We start from the raw sequence: 12,258 nt of genomic DNA, 5'->3' as shown, positions 1-12,258 counted from the left end.
ACAGATCAGGCCTCCATCCAGCCTGGCCTTAAAAACTTGCAGGGAGGGGGCTTCCAGTACTGCCCAGGGCAGCCTGTTCTAGTGTCTCACCACCCTCATGGTGAAGAACTTCTTCCTAATGTCTAATCTGTATCTACCTACTTCTAGTTTTGCTCCATAAGCAAAAATCTAGTTTGGGCATCTTCTGTACAAAACTGGGTAAATCCCAGCATCCATCAGGACTGTTTGTCCATAAGTGGGAAGTTTTCTTGAATGTTTTGAGCCTCTCTTTAGGGAAGGATGACAGGGGTTAATTTTCATTCTACACTTTGCCTAGGGGTGTGACTGAGTTAAGGATAAGGGCGATTCAGCAGGTGTCTGTGGCTGGGTGACATGCTGCTGGTGGGCACTGCAAAAAATAACAGTTTATGAACCAGGGAACCACACAATGGCCTCCAAGTGTGTCAGGTACCACACTAAGCTGAGGCATGTCTGTACTTTTCAGTTCTGCTGCATGCTGAGCAGTATTAGTTTTTCTATGGGTCCACTTCCCAGCTGTAAAACAAAACCACTCAATACTTTGTTGTCAGAAAGGTACAGATAAATGTATGTGGAATTGTTCTGCCAGTTTGCAAAGCATCAGTGCAGTTCTCTAGGCAGGGGGTGTTGTGTGAAGTGGTAGCTCAGATGTGTGTTTTTCTGTTTGTTGGGGTTTTTTGTTTGTTTGTTTTGGTGTGGTTTTTTCTGTAATTAACTTTAACTGCAGAGCTTGAATAAGTACCACTGGCTTTTGTAGTACTGAATGGTTACATTCAGTTTGTGTACGTTAAAGATGAGAACTGAATAGTCTACAAATCTGATTTCTAAATGGAGGAAGTACATGTTTCCTCTTCTCACAGCTGAGCTGTTTTAGAATAAAATGGGTCCTCTTCTGCTTTAGTTTCAAGGTAAAATCACTTGGGAAACCTGCTACCCAAGGCAGCAGAACTATTACTTCTTGTCCAAAATACACCCAGTGCCACCTTCATGGGCTGCCCCTGCAGTTCAGGGACTGAGTGCACAGTGGATATTAAAAAATGATGAATAATTGAAAATGGTCAGAACAATTATTTCTCATTCATCTGCCAGCAGATAAATCCTTTTTTTTTTTTTTCCCCAATTACTTGATTATTGGTCTTAAATGTAATGCTTGAGTAAGAGAAAAATGCAGCATTTAATTGAGAGAATCTTTAAATACAATAAAGCTTTAGCCCTATTGAACAATATTGTGGTTTAAGAAGGGCTGGTAATTGTCTTCATTTACCTTCTGAGTGATTACAACACAGGGCTGAGAATCAAATTCTGTTTCTCCTTCTGCCAGTGGCTGCAGGTGCCATTTCTCACTGGTGCTGCTCAGGCAGCACCTTTAACATTGTTCATAGCTGTGACACCTCATGATGCTTCAGCTGCCAGAAGCAATCACCTTACTTGTCAGGGCTCTGCTTTGTGTTGCTGCTCCTTGGTGGTTACCCATCCTTTGTGCCAATGTGCACTTTCATTTTGCTGCATTTACAGGAATACCTTTCTCACAAGATTTTCTGCTTCTCCCATCCTGTCTCTTGACATCATAAAAGCTTTCAGAACCAGGATGGGGTTCTGTTAAAGTTTAGTTTACAGATTTTAACCGTGTTTTAGTCAAGAAGCCAAAGCTGTTAAAATGACACGATTGAAATGACTCTTTCAGGACAAATATCAATAAGCAGAAGTGCAACTTTCTATCTCTTCAACACAAAGTCTTTCATCTTCTCCTATTTTTCTGCTGCTCAGGACCAGCTGCAGTCGTGGATTCGGGGAAATGTGAGTATCTGCCCCAGATCCCTCTTCATCTTTGATGAGATGGATAAAATGCACGCAGGACTCATTGACTCCATAAAGCCATTCCTGGACTACTACGAGTTTCTGGATGGGGTGTCTTACCGCCAGGCCATCTTCATATTCCTCAGGTGAGGAGTGGCCTCTCAGGCTTGCTGCTCTGCACAGCCAGTGCCTTCTGGAGCTGCCTCAGGCTGCAGCCTTTGTTTTCTCTTTACTAGCAATGCAGGCGCTGAGAAGATAACAGAGGTGGCACTGGATTTCTGGAGAAACGGGAGGACCAGGGAGGATATACAGCTCACAGATATCCAAAATGCACTCTCTGTGTCTGTCTTCAATAACAAAAACAGTGAGTAAAGCTGTGACTGCCTCTGAGGTTGTGAAAGTCCCACAAAGGGCTGCGCTTAGCTGCGTTTTTACACTTTCCACTTGAGTGGCCTCGGGTTTTCAGCTAGCAAAGAGCAGCAGTGCATTTTTAGGGCCTCCAGTCAGCTCTTGAGATGAAATGAAGGTTGTGGAGCTCTGTTTGCACACTGGCCAACAGCCTGTCTGCTCTCCATTGGATTGCATCTGTTGGGGGAAGTCTAAGCTGTGCTTTGACTGATGTTCTGAAAGGAAAGCAAACAGAAATCCTGACAGTAAGGCTAGATCCTGCTGTAGCTGAAAAATCTTAAACCAATAAAATGTTTTATTATGGGTAAGCCACTTCCTTGGCCCCCAACCCATGTAGCCTGTCTTGCTCAGGCTGTTAAAAGTCTTCAGGCAGCTATTTAGGAGCAATAAGCTGATGTGCCAGCCCTGCTGCAGGCAGTAGTGCTGCCCAGGTTTATTTGTTCTGTAGGGGACAGAGGGGAAGGTGTGAGACAAGGGCCTGGGGTGCAAGGCTTAAATGCATTCAGTCAGAATTCATTCATTCAGCTTCAATGCACCACATTTATGGGTCTCTCCAAGACCTTGTACATGAAGTACCATGAGAAGGGGCTTGTATTTGGACTTACTTGTGCTTTATAGGGCCCTAAAACCACAAGTGAGTTCTTACTGGTATGTAGCAGAGGGTTTGCACTCAACCCATGGTAGTGTTTAACTAGAGGAGCAGTAACAAGCCCCTTTTCTTTCCCTTTGTAGGTGGATTTTGGCACAGCACCTTGATTGATAGAAATCTCATTGACTACTTTGTTCCCTTCCTGCCTCTGGAATACAAACATGTGAAAATGTGTGTGAGGGTTGAGATGGAGTCACGGGGCTGTGCTGTGGATGAAGACATTTTAAGCAGAGTAGCTGATGAGATGACCTATTTCCCCAGAGAGGAGAGAATTTATTCAGATAAAGGATGTAAAACTGTGGATTCAAAGCTGGATTATTACTATGACTTCTAACACCTCGTTGCTACAACCTGCAAAGAAGCAAATTTAATTTAATCACAAAGTGGAGAACCCAGGACATTTCATTTTAAGCACTTTTTAAAGAAAGGAATATTTTTTACCTGGTGTGTCAATAAGCAGCAGTGCCTCTGTATTTTTATTCTGTCACTAGTCACAGCTCCCAGGTACCTCAGCCTTGTGCTGTCAAGGTAAGAAGGGGGAAGGTGGGGGGTCTGTGTCTGCCAGTGCTGAAGACTCCTCTGGGATCATGTCTCCATCATCAGGACTGTTTGGGCAGACTGTTGGCACAGATAGAAGGACTGAGACTATGATCTAATTTTTAATTGGATTTTGGTTTGATGTGGATGATCTCTAGACAATATTGAGAATTTTAATTCAAGTTCCTGTGTCTGCAAAAGCCTTCCTTGGACTTGGGTGAGAATAGAACTGCATTAAAAGGAGGATGTGTGTCTTTTTCTCTTTGAACAGCTTGGCTCCAGTGAAGATAAGGGGGGATTCTAATTAAAAATGTCCAGAGTCTTCTATCCAGCATCATGCAGTACCAGTGTCTTTCTAAAACAGTGTAATTTGGTCTTGTGCCTGTCAAACCAAGAAGATGAAACTCTTTGGTGTGAATAGTGCTCACAGGGCAGACTTAGTACTACAAGGAAGTGAGTTAAAATCCCTGACTGCCATATCAGTGTAGCTGGTTCCTATTTGGGGTGGTTTTCTGATGCCTAAAGTTGCCCATGGTGTGACCTGTGGCAGGAGAAAAGTGTGATTTCTGACTGGTGAGTCAGCTTCATGGAGAGGGTGCAATCTAATGGGAAACATGTACAGGTTGAATTTACACCAAGGAAATGGAAAAGAGTTTTCTCCTCTTCACCTACATGTGGAACTTGGGGACCAGCTCACAGGGTTTTCCCTTTTTCCTGTTTTCACAACCTTGTATGCCTTTGAGCCAGGAAGGAAGAAGACCCAAAGGCATTTGGTTAAAAAATGTGGCATATGTCAAATGAAGCTACAGTGAAGTGTCAGACTTGCTTCTAAATGTGAGGGGTGCAGAGGGTTGTTTTTTTTTTTTTTTCACTCCAGTTTATATTCAGAATAAACATTTCTCATCAGAAATGTATTTCTTAGCTGCTTTCTGGTGTTCTTTGATGTTACATTTGCACAAATGTCCTGCTTGTTGAGGAAGAGCATGCTGTGTGAAGCTGTGCTGGAGTGTTCCCCTGGGCTTGAATACCTGTCTCCCTGCCCGAGCTCAAAGGGAGCAGAGGGAGGAGCTGTGACTCTGCCACCTGGTGAGAGGGAAACAAATGAAGTTTGGAGTGGAAACTGCACTGCTGGACCACCAGTACTAATGACACTCACTCAGTTTGTGTAGAGGCAGACTCTGTAGAGCTGTATGTGCTCAAAAGTATCATAAAGATGAACTTGTCTTCTAGAGACTAGTTAAAACCTTGCTTCTCCTCTCCTCCTCCCACTGTGGTACCACTCAACACCCTGCATGCTCTGACTCGAGCCACCCCCATTTTCAGTGGCAGCATCTTGAAGTTTCTCTGGAAGGGCAAGTGAAGGGGCCAGTAGGACTCCACTGGGGTTCTGCTCTGAAGTTGTGTAACATGCAGATTTGTCAGCAAGTGAGTGCTTTGAACTCAGGTATTTATCTGTTTCTTTGACCTCTTGATCATAGCAAATTACTGGCTAATGGAGAAGGCAGATGTGAAAATGATAAACTTCCCCTGCTGTCTGGTACCTTCTCACTGAGACACAGTTCAGCCACGTGGTCCTGTGGCTCTTCAGCATGAAATATTCCTAGTTCTGTTTTGTGTGCCACTGCAGCATCAATGCTGGCATCTGGCATGGCAAGGATTTGATTGTATCAAAGGGGGGGAAAGGTCTGACCCCTAAAACAAGAGCCCACTGGCCAGGGGAGAGGAGCTGAGCAGGTGCCAGGGGAGAATTTTATTCTCCCCAGAATCTGGTACAAGCAACTGCTGCTTTCACTCAACCTTCTGTAGGAGACATTGCAGGATGTTGTGCTGTAAAATCACCATTTCCCCTGACAGAAGGAGGCAGCCTGGCCCCAGAGCCTCCTCTGCTGCCCGGGGCCAAGCTGGCGGGGCTGGTGCAAAGTCCTGGTGAACAGCACAGCTCACACAGCCCAGATACACTCTGTGAGGAGTTCCCTAGTGCTCCGTGACATCACAACACAGGGTCAGGGCAGTGTGGACAAGTGACTGCTCAGTGAGGTGCCAGCTCTTGCCAAGGGCTGCACCTCACTTCAGTGAGTCCCTTATTGACACGCTGGCTTTTTTTCAGCACTGGAGGCTGCAGATGCTCTGGCTCAAGGAGATGTGATGGAAGCCTGTGGTCCTGTCGTGCCTTTGCCAGCTGGAGGAGAGGCAAAGAGCCACCTTGGGTGCCAGCCTTCCAGCCCCAGCGCAGAGGAGGAATGCTCAAACCAGCTCCCTGAGGTGTATCTGTGCCAGTGCCTTAGTCTGGTAGGAGATAATCTGCTCATAACTGTGAAGCAGAGCAGGCAGAGACCTCAAGGCTTTCTCAGAGGTGTTTGTTTCTGCTGGGCTGTGTTTAACTGCTGAATTCCTTGCTGTGCTGTTGGGTGACTCAACATGTTTTAATATCAACAGGCTACTTAATCTGCTTAGCTATTGTTATAAACAAATTTTTAAGAACAGCTGAGCTGCAGCACAGCTGGCTGAAAACTGCCTAAACTAGTACTTTCTGTAGCTGAAAACAAACCAAGAGAGAAAAGTGACTTTGGGATTTATTTCAACTGCAGTACAGTAGCAATATTTAGTGTTTTGAAATTGCACACCTATTTTGTCTCTGGAGTAACTGACACTAGATGCAGCATCTACACAAAGATGAATAAGTCACTTAATAGGCAAAACTTAGATGAAAAGCAACAGTCCAATGTCCCAAGGTTAATGGCTGGCTAGTGTTTGGCTCTGGAGATTGCATCAGCACAAACAGTTTGCCAGCATTTGGGGTTGTAAAAGGCAATTGACACTTTGCATGAAGAGCTTAACAGAAATGCTAAGCTCTGGGTTGTAATTTGAATTAACATCATAATCTTGAGACCTTAAGTTTTGCATCACATCTTAAAGCAAGTTTAAGTAAGAGTGAAGGAAAAATAGCCAAATCCCTCATACCAGTTTAAAAAACACACCCCAATGAACCAAGTGAGAGGCACTTCTGTCTTGCACTATAGTATTTGACCCACAAGTTTTTTGATGAAAGAGTTAAAGCTTGCAACAGAGTATTAAACCCCAGCCTCACCAGTGGGTGAAGGTTAAACCCACCTTTCCCAGCTTCCCAGCTCCTCACTCACCCTTCCACACAGACATTCTTCAATGCTAAAAGCTCCTAGAAAACATACTTCTCTAGTGAGGTATGGGATTGCTGATTGCTCCCCTTTCCCATAGTCCTTTCTCTGTGGCTCTCTCATGAGAGCTTTGTATTGCTGTTGCTCACACTTCAGTATAAAAATATGCTATTAAAAATAACTTCTACTATGAAAGTGTCTTCTAAGCAAGGTGAGAGTAGCATTACCCACTCCTGGACTGTTTGGTGCAGCTGGGAGGGACTACTGAGGATCCTGCAGACTTCAGGCCCAGGAGCCTGCACGCAGATTAACTTGACAAGCTGCAACAGTCAAATCCTCATGAGAAAATTTTCACATTAAGGAGACTGACCTTTTATGTTGTAACAGTTGGATCCCTCTGCTTAGGAAGACCTGGAGTTGCTACACAAATTCACTTCCCCCCCCCCTTAGTTAGAAGAATATAAAGTTTCTTTTACAATTTCTTTTTCCCCAAAGCAGCACAGGGCAAGCAGCTGCTTCCTTCCTAACACCCTTTCTCTATTATTTAATAAGATTTTCCCAGAGCTCATCATGACTTTCCATCTGACTGTAGCAGGAGAAGTCGTGTGATGCCACAGCTCAGATAACCATAACCATGCCCTTCAGTCCCTGAATGTGTCTATAGACAGCTCATGCTGTCTACAGAAGCCACAACAGCAGCACTTGGCTGTGAAGGACAGGAAGCTTTTCACCACACCACACCTCAAGCTGGCACCATCCCAGTCCTGAACACACCACACGTCCTTCATTGCACTAGCCCATGAACGAGCCCGGGCACAAGGAAGGGGATATGACTGCCTGAAGGAATGCCTCTATTCTCCTTTGCTCTAGTCTAGCTTTTGTGGAAAGAGGAATTAAACACATCATAATCCCAGCACTTGGGAGAATAAAGCAGGAGAGGCTGTATCCAGTGTGATGTGTGTCACATTCAGACATTCTCTATAGATCAAAAGAAAAATAAAAAGGGGCAACATTTGGATACCAGCCAGTTCAGACATAAACACCAGGATGGGAAGTTTAAAAAAACCCCAAATGTTAAAAAGCCCACACAGCTCACCCTGTTATTTTCACTGTACCCCTGCAAAAGTAAAAAAGCTGAAGTGCAAATACACAGATTTCCAAAAGCTGTGAAAGTGCTTTGGAGACCTGAAGGGTAATCAGTGTTTGGCTTTTGTATCCCTCATCGTGTCTTCGTGAATGTCCAGCTTGGCCTGTACAGTCTTGCAGCCTTTGTCAGAGAAGATTTTCTGCTCTTTTGGGAAGAACGTCATCTCATCGGCCACTGCTTGAACCACCTCCTCATCAGGAGCATAGCCACGGGCTGTCATCTCAGCCCTGATGCACATCTTCACGTGCTTGTGCTCCAGGGGCAGGAAGGGGACAAAGTAGTCAATGAGGTTCCTGTCGATGAGGCTGCTGTGCCACAGTCCACCTGGAGTGAAGGGAAAATCAGACAGGGTCAAGGAATGAACCCTGGGTGAGGAAGTAAAAGGAATTCCCCTTTTTCTGGAGAAAGTGACTTACTGTTCTTGTTATTGAAGACTCCTACAGATAGCATGGGCTCCAGGTCCTTCAGCTGAATCTCCTCCCTTTGCTTTCCACTTATCCAGAAGTCAAGAGCTGCTTTATTAATTAAGTCACCTCCTGCATTGCTGTTCATAAAAGAAAAACACACAACAACCTGAATACACACACCACTGAACCTGAAGTTCTTTTTAGCCAGTTACATGGATTGCTAATCTTCTTGATATCAAACAAACCACCAAAATAGAAACCTGTAAGCCAAAATTTAAGGAAAGTCTCCAGTTCTTTTCCATCAGTGCATGTAGGTGGACCCCAGCCAGCAGCCAAGCACCTACCCACCTGCCCCAGCAGAATGGAAGGAGAAAACAGGAAGAACAATAATGAGAAGATTTGTGGGTCAAGATAGAGACAGTGTCATGGGCTATGAAAAAAGGAGGGGAAGAAAAGCCAAGGAAGGCTCTGGGGCTTTGCAAGTGTCCCAAAACTGGGTTATTTACCTGCTGTGCAAAATCCAGTCAAGACACAGAGTTGAGGTATTTGCTTTTCCTCCAGATGTGTGCAGGAAAGGGGTGCCAGGGGATAACACACAAAACTAACACACCTTTGAGATGTGAGCCAAGTCTTACAGACAAAATAGCTACAAAGAAGAAATTACAGAAGAGCAAAGGATGGATCAGTCATCTCGTCACTCCTGACTGTACCCATGGAGGCAGGAATTCAGCATTCCCTTATCCCAAGACTCCTGCTGTCTTTTAGGACCATCCAGAGCTTACCCAGGTGGTCCTGCCTCCTGATCCCCAGTGTGAGATCTGGAACCCCTGTTAACCCTCTTCCTTTTGACAGTACCTTGGGTCTGTGGAGGGGTGGGACATTCACATTGTCATTAGCTATGGAAGGGAATCATTTTAGCAACCCTTATGTTACCTTTTCCTTTACAAGACTCTACCTCTTTTTAAGCTTAATGTCTTGTTTTCCCCCTCTAGGCCTTATCTTGCAAAACATTGGTCAGCCTTACAAAAATTTCCCCCCTTTGAGACTTAAATTCTTACCCGAGATCATTTCAGTCTCACTTCTCACAATATCCTTCCTCTACCTTTCTTTTGAATCCTGCAGGGTTCTCCCATGCCAGGGAATTTCTCTGCACCTTTGCCCTTGTTACCACACTAGTGTCTTCTTTTGGTGTGGGGGATATCAGCACTATTTGAGATTGGTCTTTGTGACCTTGAAATATTTTTCAACACCACCTTATGGTGCACTGAATTACATCACAGGTACACACAAAGATTATTAATCCAATAATCTTTCAGAACCAACATCCTAAATCAGAGAACTGGGAAGTAAGCCAAGTCCAGACTTCAGCAAAACCTAAAAAAGTGAGGCCTTATCTTGCAAAACATTGGTCAGCCTTACAAAAATTTCCCCCCTTTGAGACTTAAATTCTTGCCTAAACCTAAAAAAAGTGTCATCTTTTTGCACCTCATGTAATTTTTGAGTTTGTTGCCAAATCTCATTTAAGACTTTAGATATTCTTCTGCTTTGATCTACAGCTGGACAACAATTTGAATTTACCACAGTACACACACCCCCTTGAGTGGCCATCATCATATCCAAGGCCATTCTGGGTTCTGACAGGCTGGCAACTTCTTCCTGCAAAGCCATTATGGCATCTCTAGTTTTATTTTCAGTACTTTCCAAAACAGCTCAGCTATTGACTAGAGCTTTCTCTAGTTTGCTTACCCCTAAGCCAAGGAACCACCTGGCAAAGGAATGAAATGCTGTGGGGCTTTTAATTAAATTATCACTTCTCTTATCTCCTCTCAGGAATGTCCTACACCATGTTTGTTCTTCATTTTGCAATTTATTTATTATAGTTACATTTGGAACCACTGCCCTATTACAGGTTCCTGACCAGTTTAGTGGCAAATTTTCTAGCCTGAGTTCCACCTATCCAGTCCCATCCTTTCCCTTCAGGGACCAGCCAGCTCATCTGTTATTGACTGTTGGGATTCCTACAGGTTTAGTCTTGGCACATCCAGAATAACTCCCAACAAAAATGGTACCCTTTAAACAGTCTAATTGGCCTCACCCTCTAGGTGTGTTACATCTCTGTATACAAGCACCATACTTTTCAGGAGGTATTGGGACCTCTACTTCCCATTCTTCTAACTCTAGTTCTAAGTTCTCTTTAAAAGATGTTACTTTTCCAAAGATTGTTCCAAGAATAATTTGAAGAGAGAGGTATGCAAGCACCATCTAGAAACAGCCAAAACATTGCTGTGTTATCAAGGCTGTTTTAGCCACAAACACAAAACACAGCACCAAAGCAGCTGCTGTGAACACAGTTAACTCCAGGCTTGCTGCACTGCTACACAGTGCAGAACTCTCCTAAAATGCACATGATCTATGCTCTGGGCCAGGCCTGTGAGCTCAGCAGGCTGCAGTGGCCTGCTGCACAGCACCAGACCTGCTCCACGGTGACCACAGGCCACACAAGAGCTCACAGGGCTCCCCTCTGCCTTCCAGAGAGGGTCTTCTCTGCAGAGCAGTTCTTTGAATGAGGTCCCAGAGGAACATCATTATCACAGATTTATCTCAGAATGACTGAAATGAGTACTACACACCTGAGGAAGATGAAGATGGCTTTCCTGTAGGACACCCCATCAACCTGCTCATAGTAGTCTAAGAAGGGCTTGATGGCATCAATGAGACCTGGATGCATTTTGTCCATCTCATCAAAAATGAAGACAGAGTGGGGACAGGCACTGACGTTGCCCCGAATCCAGTTCTGCAGTTGTTCCTGGAACAAGAGGTTGAAAAGCACTGATAAACTAGGTCTCCTCCAGATGTACTGCAAGATATCTGTGTGTGACAGGGACACCTTTCCAAATGCCAGCATCCCACACCCACTGGTTGCACTTTTTCTTGAACAGAGGACCACAAGCTCTGTGACTGATCCCTTTGACATGTGACACTGAATTTAAATGTCAATTCTTTTCCTGCTCACAAAGGAAAGACTTTCTAATTGTTTCTCCTGCATGCATAGATACGACAGGAAAACCAGGTTGAGATGGGAAGTCTTGGAGAAGAGAAAGCATGAGGAGAGAGGACAAATAAAAGGGAGAAAATTAATGCGTCAAGATAGAGTTTGATAGATGATGGAAAGGAGAAACCAAGCAGAGGGAATCACTCACCTGCTGGACATACACAGATTACTGCCCAGTGTTAAGAGGGACAAGCACCCTGGAAGCCAACACCCCCACTTTGTCCTCCTCCTTCCCCAGTTTTTGTTGCTGAGCATGGCAGTGTGTCACACAGACTATCCCTCTGAGTGACTGGGGTGAGTTATCCCAGCTCTATCCCCTGCCCATCTCTTGCCCAGCCCAGCCTGCTCGCTGTGAGTGGGGGAAAGCCAGTGCTGAGGCTGTGTGGGCACTGCTCCGTGCCAGGCAGGGCTCCTCTGTGCCACCAACACTGCCCGGGCTGCAGGGGGAAACTCCTCTCCATGCCCACCAGCAGTGCACGCAGTTAATGAGGGATTCCTTCCTAGCAGCAAGCACCACAGAAATCAGCAGATGGCATCAGTGAGAGCACAGCACTAGGAAATTACTTTCAGTTTGGATTCCTTGGCATTTTGGTGCCTTTCACTTCCTCTATCTCCCCTAAGCACCAACCCTGGAAACACCCACCTGTATGGCCAGTTGTCACATACGTGGGGGACACATGCAGCACAAACAAACAGCACCACCTGGCCCGGGGAAGGGTTCAGGGAGTCAGGATTACCCTGTGTCCTTCCTCACCTTGTAGAGTTTGATCTGGTCGTGGTGGGGGAAATGCAAGGTGGCCAGGAAGAGATGGACGAACTTGCTGCGCAGCCCGGGGCTGTGGACGTGCTCGGCCAGGATCTGGCTGAGGAAGTTCTTCCCGGTGCCCGCCCAGCCGTGCAGCGACAGCGTCAGCGGCTTCTTGGGGCTGGGGTTGTTGCTGAAGCCCATCACCGCCTTCAGCACCACATCCTTGGCCAGGTGCTGCCCGAAGAGCTTGGCGTCCAGCTGCCCCTTCAGCGCTGCGGGGAGAGGGAGAGCTCAGCACCGCGTGGGGGCTGGTCACCAGTCACAGCACGGCCATCAACGGGGGCTGGTCACCGGTCACACA

General features: G+C 45.6%; 2 protein-coding genes across 2 annotated transcripts in view; one reads left to right on the top strand and one right to left on the bottom strand.

The window, feature by feature from the left end:
• TOR1A (torsin family 1, member A (torsin A)) overlaps nucleotides 1-3,405 on the top strand; it is a gene marked incomplete at its 5' end in the record, with an annotated part of 3,923 nt that extends 518 nt beyond the window's left edge. Inside the window, 3 exons of the mRNA XM_008937910.1 lie at nucleotides 1,786-1,961; nucleotides 2,052-2,179; nucleotides 2,956-3,405. Of these exons, the coding sequence (XP_008936158.1) occupies nucleotides 1,786-1,961; nucleotides 2,052-2,179; nucleotides 2,956-3,206 (555 nt within the window). The remainder of the gene's footprint in view (nucleotides 1-1,785; nucleotides 1,962-2,051; nucleotides 2,180-2,955) is intronic.
• A 4,334-nt stretch (nucleotides 3,406-7,739) lies between these two features.
• Nucleotides 7,740-12,187, bottom strand: TOR1B (torsin family 1, member B (torsin B); the record flags this gene model as incomplete). Its single annotated transcript, XM_008937911.1, has 4 exons — nucleotides 7,740-8,014; nucleotides 8,107-8,234; nucleotides 10,728-10,903; nucleotides 11,904-12,187. Coding segments are annotated over 4 exons (863 nt in total), but the record flags the coding sequence as incomplete, so codon positions are not given.
• Between the last annotated feature and the right edge of the window lie 71 nt (nucleotides 12,188-12,258).

This window comes from Merops nubicus, unplaced genomic scaffold (assembly GCF_000691845.1).
Source record: "Merops nubicus isolate BGI_N331 unplaced genomic scaffold, ASM69184v1 scaffold17553, whole genome shotgun sequence".
NCBI classification, from domain to species: Eukaryota; Metazoa; Chordata; class Aves; order Coraciiformes; family Meropidae; genus Merops; species Merops nubicus.
Note: the sequence above shows the minus strand (reverse complement) of the source record. Positions and strands in the feature narration are given on the sequence as shown.